We start from the raw sequence: 18,327 nt of genomic DNA on the forward strand, positions 1-18,327 counted from the left end.
TTGTTCAAGCCAGCACCAGTGCAGCAGTTCACCGTTCAGGATCGACTCAAACACCGAGAACAAGGACTGCGAAGCAGCGATATCAGTAGAGAGAGAGACTAGAGAAATAGGGTCTCAACATACAGTTGGTTCAGTCACGTCCTCAGATGGTTAGCGAGAGCGGGGCCTGGAGTGCTCTAGATCTTGGTGCGCCCCCAAGTCGAGCTGGTGTGCATTGCTCACTAATATCGAAATTGAATAATCAAATCGCCTTATTAATCAATTCGACTAGCTTGACCAATCATACAGTCCGTTCACCAGGTTTTCTACTAATTCCTAATCGAGTAATTATGAAGCTAGATTTTTGGTAGTTACTACTCGCTAGTACTCCCCTTTTTAGTGAAGTAAAAATCATTTTCTATACCTCTATATTTATACTTCCTAATAAGACAATTCTGAGGCTTTCCCACCTAAGGTCCCCTTAAACGCGGGGATTATCATGATTATAAAGAAAATGTAAATGTTTCTGACCTATTCACACTTTACTCCTAAAACACCATGAATTATCGATAGGAATAGCATAGACCGTGAGAGCTATAGCACATTCCTTGAGGTAATATTAATTATCAGAGACTCCATTGGGTCCGATAAGCTTCATCGTAGGTTCCCAGTACATTAGGATTAGTAGGAGCCTTGAAAAATCAAGGTTTTTGCGACCTTCGTGCATCGTAAGCAGCTCCGCACTAGTCCTTAGGAGATGCCTCCGTAATTATTACTAATCCTTATTAACAGTGGCGTAAAGGCAATATAGAAGGAGTGCGGGGCATATAGTATTAGAGGGCGTAAGTGCTATGGTTCGTTGGAAGGGACGGGATATCTGATGATCCCCCTCCTTTGGAAGAACTTTTCACTGGGCGTAGTTTTGCATGCAGGAACGAAAGCGTGTTCAAAGCGCGCGCAAAACATGCCAGTTAGTGGGATCCTATTGAGAAGACGAAAATATGTCCTCAATTAGGAGTTAATATAAATGATTAGTCCAAACCATATTATTGACCAAAGGGCGATTAAGGCCATTTGATGGGTCAATTTCGATATTGGTGAGCAATGCACACCAGAGCTAACATCGCTGGATGGAGAGAGATCCGGTTAGCGACCCCTTTACGCTATTTCCTCAAACATCCGGTGATGTTTTACAAAGCTGACGTCCAAATAAAGATATTGGCTCTTGACCGATCTAACTGCCAAGCAGGAGTTAGGAGAATCGATTGAAAGGCTGACAAGTTCAAAGACTAAGGTGGCATGGCATGCAGATCTAGAGTGGAACACAGCAACCCACACTTGGCAGTTTCTACCCAAGTCTCAGTCGGTACTGCCACTTTTAGGGTACCAAAGAAGTTTGTCGATCGTCGCAAACCCTAGGTCTCAACAATTGAGTGACCTTCGGCTGCCAAGGTCACTTGCCGATCCTGCTGGCCAAGATTCATATTCTTTCTTTCCCCTCCCTCCTATTGCCACAAGATCACGGACTCTTTCTATAAAGTGGACCTAACTCAGCCCAGACCTTTATACGGACGAACGGTGAGGCAGAGTCCGTGGTCCTCCCCACACACCTCCGTTGCTAAAGGATGGCCAATCCACTCAATAGTTTGCTTATCTTGGGCGGAGGACGCGAGGCGGCAAGAGGAGCCTCCCCACAAGAAACTACAGACATATTGAAGACTCAACGTTGAGTTGTATTCAATTTGATCATGCTCGGCTGTATCGATACCAGAATTTCATTGTTTCTAGATCTGGACAAATATTTACATTGTCCCAATCTCCAATCGTACATGTAGAATGAAGTTCACCTCTTTATTTCTTGTTGCCAGCTAGCTGCGCTTACCATTTCTTGCCCTGGTCAAGAAGCAGCCATGGAAATTCCCAAAACCAAGCCCGCACCACAAGAAACCAGGGTTCCCTACTCCACCTGATGCATCGCCCCCAACCGTACAACTCGCCCACCCCACCTCCGCTCAGAAGCATGTTCAAACTCTCGGAAACAGCACCTTCTGGCGAGGAGCTCTTTCTTAAGAAACTTACCTCTGTCGCGAAGAACATTAAGCAAATCAAACCCTTACTGGCCATTGTCGTCCTAGGCGGCAAACCTAAAGACACCATTTCACAATAGATTCAAAAGCACTGTGCCCCTGCCCGGCCGACCCCTGCAGACCCCCCTATTCAGCTCGCGTAACATTCCCAAACCAGGATCGTCTGCCCAAATAGTAATTTTCGTGTACAACTAGAGACTAACTCTCTTTTATATATATGCTAGTACCCTCCCAGGGCAGCCCTAGAAGAGTGCTTATATCATTGAGAATTTAATTCCCTGCTAGCCCCTTCCCCCTCTCTTAAGAAGGCCAGTTTTATAATTTTGTCGTGAAATAAGGCTTTCTTTCCGGCTATGTTTCAGCCCCTAACGCGCGCACATAAGAGTTGCAAGAAGCACATCCATCCCCTTTACCCTTATAATCGCTTATGAGGGAACTCGGAAGCGCATTGAGGACATACCAGGCCAAGGGAACCACCATGGAAAGCCTCTTCTTCATCGTCGGGTCCGATATAGGCAAGACATTCTACGCCTGGCGCGGCTGGGGAACATTCCCATCATCAAATATTTGCCTCCCTCCAGCATCTGCACATTGCCGACTCTAGTGTCTTCCAACCTGTCCAAAGCTAAATTATTATACGCTTCGGACCTCGAATTATTATGTGATGCAGACAAAAAGGGCTCGCAGAAGGCTCTTTTCACTCACCCGGCATCCTCTCCACCAGCCATCTCTCTTCTCCCAGATTTTCAAACGATCTCGTGCTACCACGCTCGCGAAAACTTTATCGGCACCAAACTGCACGGCAAAACCGCCAAAAGTCAAGCGGTATATCTCCAACAGAGAATCCAGCAGAGACCACACCCTACACATTCTGCGCCTTGTAGTCGAGGACGCGGATGCAGTACATGAGCTGCTCCCTCAGATGAATGGTACCGCGATGGACGACTCCAATGAGAGCGGCTCCTATGATGGCTCCTCCAGTGAGGATGGCTCTCGTGAGAACGGGACGCACGCATGGCCGACCAGGGAACAGATGGATGTGAAGTCTATTGAGGCGTCGTTGCGGGCGGCGTAGGTGCACGTGGACCCTGGAAGATGGAGAGTGTGGAGTTTTGGAACCCGACGCCTGAGACGGTGGAGGCGGAGGTCCTAGATCAAAACAAGGAAGTATTTCGAGCATGAGGTGGTTCAGATCAGAGGAGGATACGGCGTCGGCGAAAATCGAATGGTTCCGGACTGAAAAGCATGCGTGGTGCTGATTGAAGCCGGACAGGCTGTGATGACCTTTATATAAAGAGGTTGATTTAGGGGTTAAGGGGCTATAATTACTTATAGATATACCCTACCTAAAATAGTTAGAGGGACAGTGCAAGCAATAAGTTCAAACCGAGACTCCTTACTTTTATTCCTAGACTATACGTGTAAGGCCTTGTTCTCAAGGGCAAGATGCTGCCTCTAATCCGAGATAACGCCTGCCTAATGATTTGTTGCGGCCATTGGGTAAACCTCCTGAATTAGCCAAAGCAAAGTCGCATTTTCAAAGGATGAGCCTTGGTCGTGTGCTTCTTATCCACGACCTGGCCCCACCACACGTTCTCGAAACCCTTCGTGTCCTGCTCAGCCCATACTTCTTCGAGCAGAGGTATTGTGCTGCGGAACATGTGATATCTAGTCCTCTCGTCCCAAATAGAGCAGAATTTTACAATCTCCGATTGCGTTGATGGATCTCGCAACTCGCAGCCTGCAAAGAAAAGCGGCAACAAGGCCTGCCTAGACATCATGTTCGCGTCGCGACACGACACTACGTGGTCCACAATGACCCTTGCGCGGTACAGGATACGCGTCGGGACGCTGCTTCCAGGTTCCCACTGAAAGACCCTGAATATGTAAAGAAGAAGGCCGTTTCTCCATGCTTCAGAGCAATGCATGATATCCTGATCTTGGTGCATGCAGTCTTCGTCTCGGAAAGCTGTCGCAGCGGGAATGTGACGCCAGCACTCAAGCCACTGCTCAATTTCCGAGATGATAGTGTTGTCGAATGCGAAATCCAGCGTTAAGGACGATTTTTGCCTCTCTGCGCTGAAGCGCGCCACCTGCATTACAATCTTTGCGAGACTCGTTGGACACCCGCATAATCCAAAAAAATCCCACTCCCGTTTATGTTGGTTCGACAGTACGGCATCGAAGTATGCGTAAGGGAACACACAGTCTTCCCTAGACAGGAGACTGGTTATAGCGTCCCACCTGGCAAGTTAGCTAGAACTCAGAGACGATTAGAAAGTCGGCTTTTACGTACCAAGTGAGTATTCCTATTTGAGCCTCGACCCGAGAGGACATGGCTAATGTTTTGATACCACCGCAAGCTTCAATGAGACCATATGCTCCCACGAGATGTGTGCTCCAATTTCCGAGGATAGATTGAGTTTCCTAGTATCCACTATCAGTCTGGACTTAGTCCTAGGCACAAGGAGGTTTGACTTACATCTAGCGAGAACAGAATTACGATCGTGTCAAGCACGGAATACATAGTTTCCGCATCACTGAATGCGTTGAGACTCTGACGAAGCAGTTGGAGTGCTGTATGGCGATGACTCAGGGTTGAGGTACTGTTGATGTGATGACCCGCTAAAGCCATCACAGCGTGGACTAGGAAGGTCGGTTCCGGGTCGACGTCTGTGCGGTATCGAAACGGGTTTATCTGTAGCTGGAACGTTAATGGGATCGTGCAAAACTCAATATTGTCTAAAAGTTGTTAGTCAGAGTTGGGAAGAGCGAATGTGTACATAAAATGCATACATCTGTTGAGTATCGGCCTGAACCGTTGAGTAAGGCTACTGTACTCTATAGTCGGTGGTACAGATGTGAAAAGAGGTAATGGAATGTTGGTCAACGCCGAAACCGCTGCGGCATTTGGCCCTGAACCAGCAACATTACGCTCACCGGTCGTGGCCTCTGGTAAGCGGAAGGATGTCGATTGGTCTTCGCTGTTGCACGAGTTCAGGTGAGGTTCGTTCGTACCGTCGATTGTCTCTAGATCAGGAAATCCTTCGCTTCTAGTCGAAGATTCGTCATTCAAGGTCTCGAGTGACGGGTCAATGGGAGGTTCATTTTCCTCAACAGCTCCACTTTGGAAGGGGGCTATGTGTGTGTCTACTATGATAGAATCCTCCCTCGAAGGGTTAGAAAAAAACCCTGAATGGGTAAAGGTGTTGACTGATGGGGAACGTCTTGCACGATGCTCTCTCTGGGGATGCTCCTCGACGAACTCGAATCCCTGTTGTCTGGTCCTGCGTGGTGCTGGCCTTTTCGCGGGCTTCCTTAACAGGGAAAATCCCGGCTGCCACGATAGCTGCTTTTCAGGCATCACTTAGGTGTTAGATACCCGATGTATCACAATGTTCGGATTGAGGCTGTCGATGTGGAAGATAGAGAAAAGTATGGCTGGGTGTTAGTGAACCACGCGCTTACCAGCACTAACTCGGCTCAAAGATTAAATTTAAATTTTCCCCAGCATTGACGGGCCGTGGCGGGCCTTGGCATTCCAGTAACTAGTTTTGGCTTCCTGCCTAATCCGTCCAATTACTGTTTTGGTCGCCCCCACTAAGAGACTAGGCCAGTCATTGGCTGTCGGTGGATCGCTGCACGTGATTTAAATAACCCATCCCCAATTGGAATCATGAAGTATCTTTTACCTCCGCCATTCGTTTATGTAGTATATTATTTGTATCGTCTTGAATAGTTCTTGGGAGACCGCATAGCAGTTTCCATACTTCTTTCCCAACCTTTTCTCCTCACTAGTTGAGCTCTGCCATGGCTTCCGCCGTCGCAACGGCCGCCAATGTGTCATTCTCAGGGAGTTCGCGCCGAGAGGAACGAATGACAATAGATGCCTCTACAGATCGCTTTAAAAACGTACTTGTTGTGATGGACGACTTCAAGAAAACCGATCACTCAGCTCCATACTCCTCTAATGAAGTTGGTACGCGCGCCTGCAAGCTATTAAACTAGCTTCGACTAATTGTGCAACACAGATGTTATGGTTGTTACCTGGGATGGACCAGACGACCCACAAGATCCATTTAATTGGTCTGTACAGAAGAAATGGTGGACAGTTGGACTTGGTCTTCTCGCGAGCTTCATCTGTTCTGTGAACGGCACTATCCTCTCGGTTGCTCACAAGTCAATTTCTGAGGAATTCGGGGTTTCTGATGAGCCGTTCCCTAATTCCTATTGGGTCACCACGTCCTGGGGAGTAGGAGCCGCAATTTTCCCTCTTATCCTGTTTCCTCTTATAGAGGACTGGGGAGTTCGACCCGTGGTTCTCAGTACCTATTTCTGCTTCATGTGCCTTCTCATTCCAATTGGTCTGGCCCAAAACTTCGCAACACTCGTCGCGGTTCGGTTCTTTTCCGGCGGTTGCGTTCCACTCATGAGCGATGCCGTCGCCAGCATCACATCGAATGTGTTCCACGGAGATCGAGCCAGGAGTGTACCAGTATGTCTTTACGTTGTGGTATATCTTGGCGCAACAAGTTTAGGTCCAGTGATCGGTGCCTCAATACTTCAGTTTCTGGATTGGCGTTGGATTGGATATATCGAATTGATTTTCACTGCCGCCATTTCCCCCATACTTTTCCTCGGTCTCCACGAAACTCGCGGTTTGGCTATCCTGCGAGCAAATGCCAAACGAATGCGCAAAGAGGGAAAGAAGGCATACACTGCGGAAGAGTCTCATGGTAAAACTTTGCACCAGGTCTTTGTTAAGAGCGTGCAACGACCAATCTGTATGTTCTTCACGGAGTCGGTGGTCTTTGTCGCTACCATTTGGGCTGCCTTCAGCCTTGGAACCGTTTACCTATTCACTCAGTCTGTCGAAGAGGTATATGGACAACTTTACGGTTGGAATGCTGTTCAAGCGGGATACATCCAAAGTGCTATTGTCATCGGCGAGATCCTCGGAGCCGGCCTTTCCCTCTCCACCAACCACTGGTATCACGCTTCTGCTGCTCGAAATACCGAAGTTCCAGGTACCCCTATCCCTGAGGCTCGGCTCTACCCAGCCATTGTTGGAGGATTTTTCGGCGTTACGGGCGGAATGTTCGTGTATGGTTGGGCCGCATACCCTGACATAAACTGGATGGTAGTCACCGTCGGCTTGACTATGGTGGGGTTTGGAACTACCGCTGTCGTGATTAGCATTGCAAACTATCTCATCGATGCATACAGCAAGTACGCCGCGAGCGCTCTTGCGGCTGTTGGTTTGGTCGAGAACGCATCCATTGCTTTTCTTCCTCTTGCTGCATCAGCCATGTACACCAACCTCGGATTTCACTGGGCTAGCACACTTCTCGGATTCGTGTCTTTAATGCTCGTTGCTACTCCCTTCTTAGTCATCAAATGGGGCAAAGAGATCAGAGCTCACAGTCCATTCATGAAAGACGCCATTATAGTCCGGCAAAGAGATTTGGGCGTTATTGTCGGTGTGTGATGGCGACCAGCTGCACTTCTAATGGTTATAAGAATCGCTTTCGATAGCACTGTATTAGTATCACCTTCTACATGGTGTGGCACCTCTCTATGCCGAATATTAATAGATAATAGATTTTCTTGCGTCTCAGTTTAGTGCTTGCCAATATCCAGTTCTTTCGAGTCCGACATCAGTACGCTAACCATCCTTAAGTCACACTAAATGAGGTCTGGCAGAGGCTGCTCGAAGAATGGATTTAAGATGTGAATCCAAGCATATGTAAAGGACAACCGCTCAGCATCATTCTAGATCTAAACTGTGGTTGGCAAGCTCTTCCGGTCTCCTGAATGTCAACAATTCTAAATCACCACAGATACTAAAGCACGAAGTATGCAGTTTGAAACATTACTTGGTGCGCTCAACAACACAGTCTGCTCTGTGAGCATGCATGAGGTACTTCGGCTGGGATATCTAGACGTATGTTAGACTGCCTTCCAGATAGAAGAAGGTTAAGGGCTGTACAACCCCTTTTCCAAGCTTCTCCACTATATATCAAGGGCACTACGAACCCGGCATTATGTTTGCTGTGCCTTTGGAACGACCTCGCTATCTAGGGCCCATTAACAATCTGCGGCCCAAGTATGGCCTTGGCGCGCGTAGTTGGGTGCTTGACTGACTTGCGTTCACTCGCTCGATGCTGAGACAAGTTAGTCACAAGATCATCTACTTCAATAGCACATTGTGCACTATGCAGAACCGGCAGAGTGGATTTTCTTGCACCGAGACGTTCATATATCAGTAACATCCAACATACTGACTCTTCTAGATATCTATTATACCATAACTCCATCGGAAATTTCATTGGATCTATGTCTAGATTTTTTTTCACACAATGAATTGCACTACCTCACGCCATCCCATTTCATATTGCACCGTTCATATTTATTTTCTCTGGTACTGATCCATTCAAACCATTGCTCATTGATCATGACAGCGACGATTATCTTGCATAGTTAATCAACGGGTTGTACAACAGAGAGACCACCGCCTAGCGGCGGGAAACTGCCCATTTGAAGACTTCCGGACCAAGGTAATCGCTCAGCGGCCGTATCCAATCAACCAGGCCGCCTGCGTGGCAGATGGAATCGACACGGTCGGCCAGATGGTGAAACTCTTCCTCTCTCAGTCCGAGCGGGGCTTTGATGCGTCGCCAATCACCGCACTGAGCAGCGGAGCAAAGGAGGGCTTCCAGAGGTCGTAGCTAGCTAGGGTTGCTTCCAGCCGTTCGCCGTGGTCAGCCTCCCTGGCACCTACAAGACAATAGGTGACAATGCCTCGCTCGAAGAACTCGTAGAGGATAAAAGCGCTCACGAAGCCCGTGGCACCCATCGGGAAGACAGCCTCGGGGCGTTGGGCTTCTCCTATATTGTCAAATGCAAGCTGTGGGTCGAGATAACCCTTCTTTGACATGCTCATACCCCGACCAGATGCTGATGTTGTAAGCGTGGCACCAATCGCGTGGCGCAGGCTGCGCCACAGCAGCTTGTGCTTGGGCCTGAGACAAGAGAAATTGGCAATGAAAAGGGGCTCGCTACAGAAAAGGGCGCTTAGTCGCCTATAAGATAGGGGCGAGCCCCGCAATCAAAACCACTCAGTTCACCACACTCCCAAAACCTCCCAGCTCACTTCAAACACTTTTCACACCACGATTTTATCAACTACTCAACTGTGCAGCCGTAAGCCACTTATTCTCATATTCTCCCCGCACTAACTCCCCCAGATGATTCTCCCCGGCCGCACCGTCCTTTTCCAAAAGATCCTCCGCAGCGTCCGCTCCCCGTCCATCCAAGTGCAACCCTGCGGCATCGATCTAACACTCAAATCTGTACTTACCTGGTCCTCTGCTGGCGCACTAGACTTCTCGAACACCCGTCGGAAGATGGCGGAAACGGAAACGCTGCCTTTCCTCGATTCGGTCGAGGGGGTCAAGTCACCATTCCCCTTAATTCGCCCTTCATCTCAAGCTCATGATCCCCCAAACTCAGGGTCCATATATCTCCCTCTCGGTTCTTACTTGGTAGAGTTCAATGAAACAGTTGACGTACCGTTGGATCTTATGGGCCAAATATTCGTTCGCAGCAGCTTGTTCCGGTCTGGTGCTTTAGTGCATGCAGGTGTGATGGATAGTGGGTATCGTGGCGCTGTTGGCGCGCTGCTTCAGGTTGCGAATCCACATGGTTTACGACTTTGGAAAGATGCGAGGCTTGCGCAAATTGTGTTCCACCACATGACAGAAAAGACCGAGGGATATAAGGGCGTTTATCAGGGACGAGAGGTGATGTGATGGTTCTGCAGTATTTTATTTTATCCAATGGGCGAAACAGCTGTGTTAGTACCTGCAAAAATTCCAAACCTTTGGCCTTACTTTGAATTTCACAGTTCATTCTAAGATAATAATATATTAAGCTTTTACTTTTAAATTCAGAAATTAGAAATTATATATAAGAAGTTATTAAAGGAAGTTAATATCTTAAATATTTTTATTATTAAAAGTATATTAAAAAAACTCTTAATAATTTATTTCAAGAGTTCTTATTATTTTTATTACTTTAGCTTCTTATATTAATAGTCTTTCTTACTTTATAAAATAATAGTTTTAATTATAGTTTTTTATAATAGAGATTATTAGTTTTATTATAAAGGTTGTATTTGTTATAGCTAATTCACGTTTACTATAAGAGGCCAGTCTTAATTCGGTTTATTACCTTGCTAGCGGGAAGCTCTTTGTTATTATTATATTTGTTAAGAAGAGCAATATAATAGCCTAACGGATTGCGGACTACTACCAGCTATTGAGCAGTCTCCGTCGTGACCGGCTACTTTCATGGCCTGCTCTTGCGGGTTTGAAGTGGGGAGTTCGCTAACCACGCATTAATTCGGGCTCATTAATATCCGCCGACACAGGGTACGGAGCCAAACGAGTGTTTTGATTGCCTGTTAAACTGAGGCTACGTGGATAGCAATGTAAACTTTCAAACCGGTATTGAAATGACTACTGTTCTATAGTAGTAAGTAGCTTATATATATATATATATAGGCCCTGAACGCCCTGAATTACATGCCTTAAACCCTCTATCGGCAGCCCCAAATATCAGCTCTACTTGGGCCTTAGGCACCTAATTCCAACTTGCCGACCTTCAGAATCTGTTAGCTCATAGTCAATTTACAGCATTGAGTGCATTATTACCGTACTTGGGTCTTAAACACGTCAAACTTTGGATATCCCTGGCGAAAATTCCTCCATGATTTGGCATGCACGGAAAATAAATAACCCATTCAATACAATCACTAAAAATCTGCCTAGAGATATAACTAATCTGGATCTCAAATGTTCCCGACCCGGATCGTATTTGTGTTCACAAATGATCTAATGTAAATTCTTGATCCTACCGACGTACTACCAGGCCTAGGCATGCACGTAAAAAGGATTTCTGACCATGACCTCTTAGAGGTAATTAATCTTATTAGCCGGCATAGTAATAGCTGGGAGATTAGTCGGGTTAAGCCATTCGTGCTAGTATCCCTTCGTCCGGTGAGACATTAACAGCGCTAGCGGCAGCATAAATGCGGATGGCTTGATTAGAGGAGACGGTTGTATTCTAACTGAATAGGGGATACTCGCGTACGGCCGCTAGCTAGCCAATGTCTCACCGGACAAAGGGATAGGATGTGTAACCTTTCCATCGGCCGCTTGGCGGCCGTGGCGTGGGCTCCAATGAATTATTATCAATAATTATCAATTAGTAATTGTTATGGCGCAATCGATAAATAGTCAATAATTACTAAAAATTTAATTAATAAAGGTGGGTCTAATCCTTTGGCAATGCTTATAAGGCTATTGCGCTATATTTCTAGCAATATAGGACTTATATTAACTGTAGCAAAATCACTAAACCTGGCGATTTTTGGCGAGTGTGAGCCCTATATTACTAGAAATATAGCGCATTAGCGCTATAAGTATTGCTAAAGAAATTAGATCCACTATTAATAATTATTAATTATGGACTAATTAGCGCGATTATCTATTAATTAGTTCTTGAGCCGATCGGAGCTCACACTGGTCGGCCGCTACTGCCAAAGTCTGACTAGATTCCGACTATAGTCTTACCAGAATCCTGTTTAGATTTATAATTATATATTAGTTCTACTCTCAAACCTAGAGATATAAAGTCCTGTGCTTTGCTACAATCTAACCTGGCTCTAAGCTACATACTCAAAACCCACCTGACACATCGCACCAACATTTTTCTAGACTATTACGTCTTTATGCCACATCTATAATTTGTGAAATATCGTTTATTACACCAAACTCAATAAGATGTTTTCCCCAGCCAGCCTCCTTAGTGCGCTCGCCTTTGCAACTGCTGGGGTACAAGCTGCCCTTGACGTTGCCTACTTCAGTGGGCCTAACTGTGGAGGCATGCAAATTTCCGAGCTGCACATCGCTGAGCTTGGCCTATGCTCAAAGCTCCTCACGGTCACGCCGGGTATTTCCTGGAAGGTCCTAAACTTCCCCGGCGTCACCTGCTCAGCGTTCACCACCTTCGATGACACCTGTACTTCGAACAACAACCTCTTCAACCCGGTCCTGACTTTCGACAGCGGCGGGAACGCCTGCGGCACCCCTAGCAGGCCGTTTAAGTCTCTTCAATGTGCTTAGGTGGAACATCGGTGGAAGAGCTGCAATTTCAAAGGCTAGTCGCTAGTCGATTGATAAGAGAGTCCGGAATTTTAAAGACTATTGGGATGATGGCATGCAAGATTTTACACATTCATTTATATTGCGTTTTAGGATTCGTTGGGATGGAGACCCTAGACATTCATTAGAAATACCAAACTTTAAGCTTGATTTCATTGATATGTCTTAGTGCTCTTTTCCCTATTTGTACAAATCTGCAGCATATTATGCAGAAGTATTGAAATGGGAACAATATATTGGTGCAAGAGCGATATATTGAAAGTTGACAGTGCGTAAAATGACTAGATACAGCAGAGTTAAGAGTAAAAGCAGAGGAAAAGATTTCCAAAGCTATGTCCTTATCCCTATTACCCTTCGGCTATATGGGTGGTACTAAGCTTACTTTCTCCTATATAATATAAATCAGATAGCTAATATATTAGTGGGTGTACGCAGATAACGATATATTAATGAACGATTCGTAAGCTCCGCAGGTAAGCATACAAATAAGAGAGGAGTAAGTTAAATTAGTGGTTGAACCTGGTGCTGGAAGGAATAGTAGTCTAGCCAAGTTAGTGTACCACCAATTCAACAAGAAGCACAGTCACCGCGATCCAGATACCACGCCACAAACCTCAAACCCAATCGTTCACCTTCACACGACTCAAGCTCTGCCATAAGCGCCGAGCCCTCCATATGCACAGCAACTTGCATACATGCTCGAGCCATGAAGCAAACCAAAGCAGGCCAACGTCTAGCCGATATCTTCCACCATCCGACTCCCGTCAAGAGCCGTTCCCGAAGCACCCCACACAAATCCGAAGAGACGTGGCGATGGAAAAACACAGATCTAGTAAAAAGCGGCTTCAACTTATGGGATGGACACAATAAGTGTGGAAATTGTTAATAAAAGTTGTGTACGTTATCCGGAACGTGCCAACGACCTCCCTTCACACTCAATTTTCGGCGACACAATAAATTGCATTCCTAATTAATCCATTCTACTGTACGTTGCACTGTATAACTCTGACAGACCTGCCTTCTTGATACCACCAGTCTTCCTTTACCACGTCCCAGGACTTTGACCAAGAACAACAGAAGTAGTGCTGCGTTTTATGCTTACAGCAATCCGGTGCAGCCCGCACAGCCCTGAATATTTGCGAATATAACCGGGATCCAAGGTCAACGCACACCCCAAGCGAATGCACACCTTAATTTTAGCTAAATACATGATATTAAATGAATATTGCTTGCAAGCGTATACAATATACGAATCAAGGCATACGAGAGTTTGTGTACTCTGAAGACCCTTCTCTTTTGTCTTCTTAAGCCTGTCTTAACAAGCCCCCTTTTTTACCTAATAAATCAGATTAGAACAGCAATTACGGAGCTGCGGGCAGAGCTCTAGCGCTAGCATAATAAACTTAAGTATTAAAATACCAAAATTACATGTCAGAATACCGAAATTACCTTCTTGTAATTCCTTCTTATAAATAGGTCCGCTAGCAGACCTAAAGCGAGCCCCCCAGATCCAGACAAGTTTATAAAACAAGCTTAGAAGTTCGATATATGGCTTCTAGCTATCTAAGTAAAGCTACAAGTTAATAGGAATGCAATTGGAAACGTTGTAGCTTAGTTTTATTACGTATACTTGAATCTGAACTCCTATATTCAAGCTATAGTTCTCCCGCAATTCTCTCTTGATTCCTCTACTCCCAATTTTAATACGATTCTGGTACAGCTTGCGCGAATATATAATAACCGAAATAAGGTATAAGATATAGAGAATAAACTATATACCCTTAAATAAGGTACTAATACTTTATATACTTATATTACGAAATTCGAGCAAATTTTATACGAGATATAAAATTAGAATTAGCAAGATATAAACAAAATCTCTACTTTTTATAATATTTTAGTTTTACTATTTATAATTGACTTAGTTAATAATTAAACCTTTTATAAATATATTCTAATTTCCTATATATTATTTAGTAATTAATAGGCCGATTTATAAATTAAGGTTCCTTTAAATAATTTCTTTTATAAAATTACTAGACTTATAAACTAATGGAATTTTCTTTAATTAATATTATTAATATTAATATAGCTGTAATTTCTACTTTATTATTTATTTAGAAATAAGTATAATTAATCTTTCTTATATATTATAAGAAGTATTATAAATAAGGCAAGTATATATATTAGAGCCTTATTTAATTTATTTAATTATAGTAGAAATATTTAATAAAAAGTATATATTTATAATATTTAATAAGAACTTTAATAGTGATTTTAAATAAAATAATTAATAAGAACTTATAAAATTTATTTAAGAATAACTTTAAAAACTTCAATAATATAATATTTAATTAATTTAGTTATATTAAATTATTAGGTACTCGTTCTTGTACTCTATTCAATTGTATCACTGACATCGGGAAAGGACTTACCAGCAAGGCCCCTGAAGGCTGAAAGCCCACTTCAACGACCAAGGACTTCAAGTTTCGCAAGAAGGTCCGGTTCTCCAATGGCCCCTCCATCTCCTTCCCGGCAATATTTCCCGGCGTCTTACACCCCACCAATGACCAACCTGGCTCAAATTCCAGCCAAAGGGGTGAATATGCCAACAACACAGATTCAACCGACGCAGAACCTCCAAATTACCCTTGTTCTGCCAGATCAATGCGGTAGTCTGGACTTCGACGACCTCGCCCCAGCATCGTTTTTGAGAGAATACGACCTTGTCATGTTGATCAACTTCTTCGCCCAGAGAACTGGCCTCTCAATTCAATCATTCGAATGCTTGACCTTCAGACACTCCTTTGCGGGAAATAGTGTGAAGTTTATTCATGCAGATGATGGCACTGAGGCTCGGGAAGCATTCAAGAGAATTCTCAAATGAGCTTTCGTCTATTCTAGGAATAAGTTTCCTTCCAAAGAGGAGTTTGATATCTGGGTCGAGAGGGGTGATACCAGGGGAGAGGTTGCAGGGGACGATAACGGCAGACTGTGACTGATTCACGAAATGGCTGTTTTGATAAGCAGAACAGACCATTTGATAATTCGTATCTTTGAGTTCGATGACCCGATGTTGACCTTTAATGCAAGAGACGGAGAGCTCGTTGAACGGCATGAAGCAAAGCTAGATTGTGCACTGAATCTGTGTTACTCGGGAGGTTCGACGTTCCGTCCCGGATATTGAATCCTTGACCTTGACGCGGACTTGCCAGCCAGTTAGCTGTGGGGCGCTTCAAGCCTGTTGAAACCATTGGGAAAGTTAATTTAGCCAGCACCACTCATCTTGCCACGTTGGTACTTGGAGTGATTTGTGATGCTGAAGTTCATGAATTCAAGGTCTAAAGGGCCAACAGGGTGTCAAGAATGATTGCTAAAGAAGCCAGGACATTCCATTTTCTGAGAAGAATTAATTAGTCATTAGATCTCTTGGCACTCATTACTGCAGTTGAGAATTTGATTCCCTTCTAGCCCCCCTCCCCACACTTAGCAAGCTAATTTTTATAATTTTATCGTAAAGTAAGGCTTTCTTTTTTCGGCTATTCTTTAGCCCCCGGCACGCGCACAAAAGGTGGGCAAGAAGCACGTCCCTCTCTTGCCCCTTATAATTGCTTAAAAAAGTATATCCTCAACGCACGACGCTTAAGGTATACGTATACGCCCCTAGCCTATTAAGTCCCCAGTATTAGCAAGGGATAAGCTTTAGAATTCCCAGAATTAAGGCACGCTTGTACACTCAAGGTAAACGTATTAAAAAAATGTTAATATCAGCTTACTAATTTCTTATTTCTGTACGTTAGCTAATTTATTATGCGTTACCTGACAAATTACGCTACCATACATATATATATATATATATATATATGCCCCCAAGTCCTTGATTTAAAGGGCCAGCTGCTATTGTTAATAAATGTCCATTCCAACAAAACGAATATACTCCGCACGCCGTCGCGCGCCGAAGGCGCGTAACGCCGTGCCCCTAGCCCATTAAGGTCTTGGTATTAGTAGAGATAAGCTTTAGAGCTCCCAGAATTAGCACGATGGCTAGTTGAAGACATCTTTGCAAACAGTCTTCATTGTCCAGCAAGTCATGGTTCATTTCTTCTTAAATTCTATTTGTGAGCACTCTACGTGTTCTGTAGGTCTTCTCTTGTTCACTCCAACTTCACCATAATGTCCTTGCACGAGCCCAGGCTGTGGTACTTGGTCCACGCAGCGGCAGCCTTCGGCTCCTTCATAGCAGCTCCAGCTTCCTATATGTCACGTCAGTATATGCAACTAATCAGGAACATCAATACTAACCTCCAAACTATCCCACCCCACGAGTCCTAACCCAACATGTTCCCCCTCACCTACACTCATACCACCCCAAGACTCCTTCCCGAGTATACCCATCAACTCCTCCCACGCCTTTCTCACCTCCCCATGTTTGCTCTCATTACTGATCGTGATACGTGAGAATTGTGTGAAGGCCTTCGGCGTTGCACCCTTGGGGATATCCGCGACTTTGAACATGCCAACGAGCGGTGGACCAGCAGCTGCTGCTTCATATTTTGCTTTGTGTGCCTGTGCCCATTCAGATGTTTCTAATGCTTTCGCGTCTTCCAGTGTTGCAAATGCTGGGACAAGTTAGCCAACCTGCAAATTCGACAGGGACGAAATACATACCCATTGTTTGCAGGAACTTGAAATCAGTCACTGCGGCTCCATCCTGAGCAACAATCTGTCCCCCGGATGCGCCGAGAACAGATGGGAGATCGTTCATTTCTTTCGAAATGGTGCGCCAGGCGCCTAGGAAAGTGTCTTTGTGCTCATTGGTGACTTGTGGGATGATAACTGTCATGTAAGGCATTTTGATGGAAGTCGATTGAGTATGCTGCGATTTGCAAAATGGAAGTTTGTTTGTCACGAAGTGAGGCTTTTGGGACTGAATGAGATGAGATAAAAAATCACTTTCTCAGCGGAGCAACTTATCTATATATATATATACTCAAAAGTCAATTTATCTGAGCTCTTTGCATGAGGTTCAAGGGCTTCAGAAGTTGGGATACGATCTCGGACTTCTTGCATTGTCATTCGTTCGGGATCACTTCCGAGGACTGTGCATAAGGATGTGTACGCCTCGGATATTATTTTGAAACAAGCGGACCTCGGATTCTGGTCGCCCCATCGGTTTTGCTGATCTGAGGGGCGGAAACCGGGACATGTTCGCATTCACAATTATTATGAACGATTGTCCTCTAAATACGAGGAATCGAAATGGTTCTGGTGGCCTGAATTATGAAACTCTGCGACGTCTGCTGGGAGTTGCCAAGGCTCATGTGCACAGACTCCAGAGAACCCGCCATATTATATATTTCCATAGAGGTACTGGCCATAGTTTTGAGTGACCGCTGGTAAACTCTTCCAATCTTTCTTGGGCCTTGCTGAGCTTCGCAATTGCTGACATTCCTTGAACGTTGGTTGTGGAGAGGGCCAGTGTGGGGAGGCTGTCGGGAAGCTCCCACATCCGAGCTGACTTCGTTAAGTTTAGAAATTTAGTTGTAGTATGCCATGATAGGTAATAGTCGGACTTAACGTCGCGACTAAAGGGGCCCCACCCTTTAGTCGGGGAAAGCGAGTTGGCCCGCGAAAGCGAGATGGCCTGTTTCGGCCTTTTTTGCCTTCTAAAAAACAATATTAGGAACTAGCTATAGGAAATCTAATTAATACGTTTTATTCGCGATCTTATAGTTACCTATTATATACTTAAGGGCTAAAGTTTTAAGTAAAAGAATAAAAATTTATAATTAAGCAAAAGTCATAGATCTAATACTCGCAAAATAGTTACAAATAAATAATTCTTATGATTTTTGTATTTCTCGCAATTTTATTATTAAAACCTTAATAACTCTCTACCGATATCTTTTTTTAAGATTTAGAGAATTATATCTAGTTTATAAGGCTTATATTTTTAATTCTACTACTTAGAATTATTTAAAAAGGTCAAGGTTTCAAGTTATTAAGGATTTTATTTGGCGCGGGCCATTCCCCGA

The 18,327-nt window shown here is 44.6% G+C and overlaps 4 protein-coding genes across 4 annotated transcripts; 3 read left to right on the forward strand and 1 right to left on the reverse strand.

Annotated features, from left to right (window-relative positions):
* Positions 1 to 6,102: 6,102 nt before the first annotated feature.
* K444DRAFT_644431 (putative MFS multidrug transporter) lies at positions 6,103 to 7,554 on the forward strand (the record flags this gene model as incomplete). Its single annotated transcript, XM_024884962.1, has 1 exon — positions 6,103 to 7,554. One exon carries the CDS (start codon positions 6,103 to 6,105, stop codon positions 7,552 to 7,554), a length of 1,452 nt encoding a protein of 483 aa, XP_024734480.1.
* Positions 7,555 to 9,200: 1,646 nt separating this feature from the next.
* K444DRAFT_592974 (deoxyuridine 5'-triphosphate nucleotidohydrolase) lies at positions 9,201 to 10,000 on the forward strand. The gene is made up of 2 exons (XM_024878274.1): positions 9,201 to 9,269; positions 9,314 to 10,000. Exon 2 carries the CDS (start codon positions 9,314 to 9,316, stop codon positions 9,875 to 9,877), a length of 564 nt encoding a protein of 187 aa, XP_024734481.1. The 5' UTR covers positions 9,201 to 9,269; the 3' UTR covers positions 9,878 to 10,000.
* A 1,911-nt stretch (positions 10,001 to 11,911) lies between these two features.
* On the forward strand, positions 11,912 to 12,253 carry K444DRAFT_631767 (uncharacterized protein; the record flags this gene model as incomplete). Its single annotated transcript, XM_024883413.1, has 1 exon — positions 11,912 to 12,253. The coding sequence occupies one exon, from the start codon at positions 11,912 to 11,914 to the stop codon at positions 12,251 to 12,253; it is 342 nt and encodes a 113-aa protein (XP_024734482.1).
* A 4,127-nt stretch (positions 12,254 to 16,380) lies between these two features.
* On the reverse strand, positions 16,381 to 17,144 carry K444DRAFT_565039 (uncharacterized protein; the record flags this gene model as incomplete). Its single annotated transcript, XM_024877086.1, has 3 exons — positions 16,381 to 16,545; positions 16,595 to 16,911; positions 16,961 to 17,144. The coding sequence occupies 3 exons, from the start codon at positions 17,142 to 17,144 to the stop codon at positions 16,447 to 16,449; spliced, it is 600 nt and encodes a 199-aa protein (XP_024734483.1). The 3' UTR covers positions 16,381 to 16,446.
* Between the last annotated feature and the right edge of the window lie 1,183 nt (positions 17,145 to 18,327).

Source organism: Hyaloscypha bicolor (assembly GCF_002865645.1).
Source record: "Hyaloscypha bicolor E unplaced genomic scaffold K444scaffold_116, whole genome shotgun sequence".
Taxonomy (NCBI): Eukaryota; Fungi; Ascomycota; class Leotiomycetes; order Helotiales; family Hyaloscyphaceae; genus Hyaloscypha; species Hyaloscypha bicolor.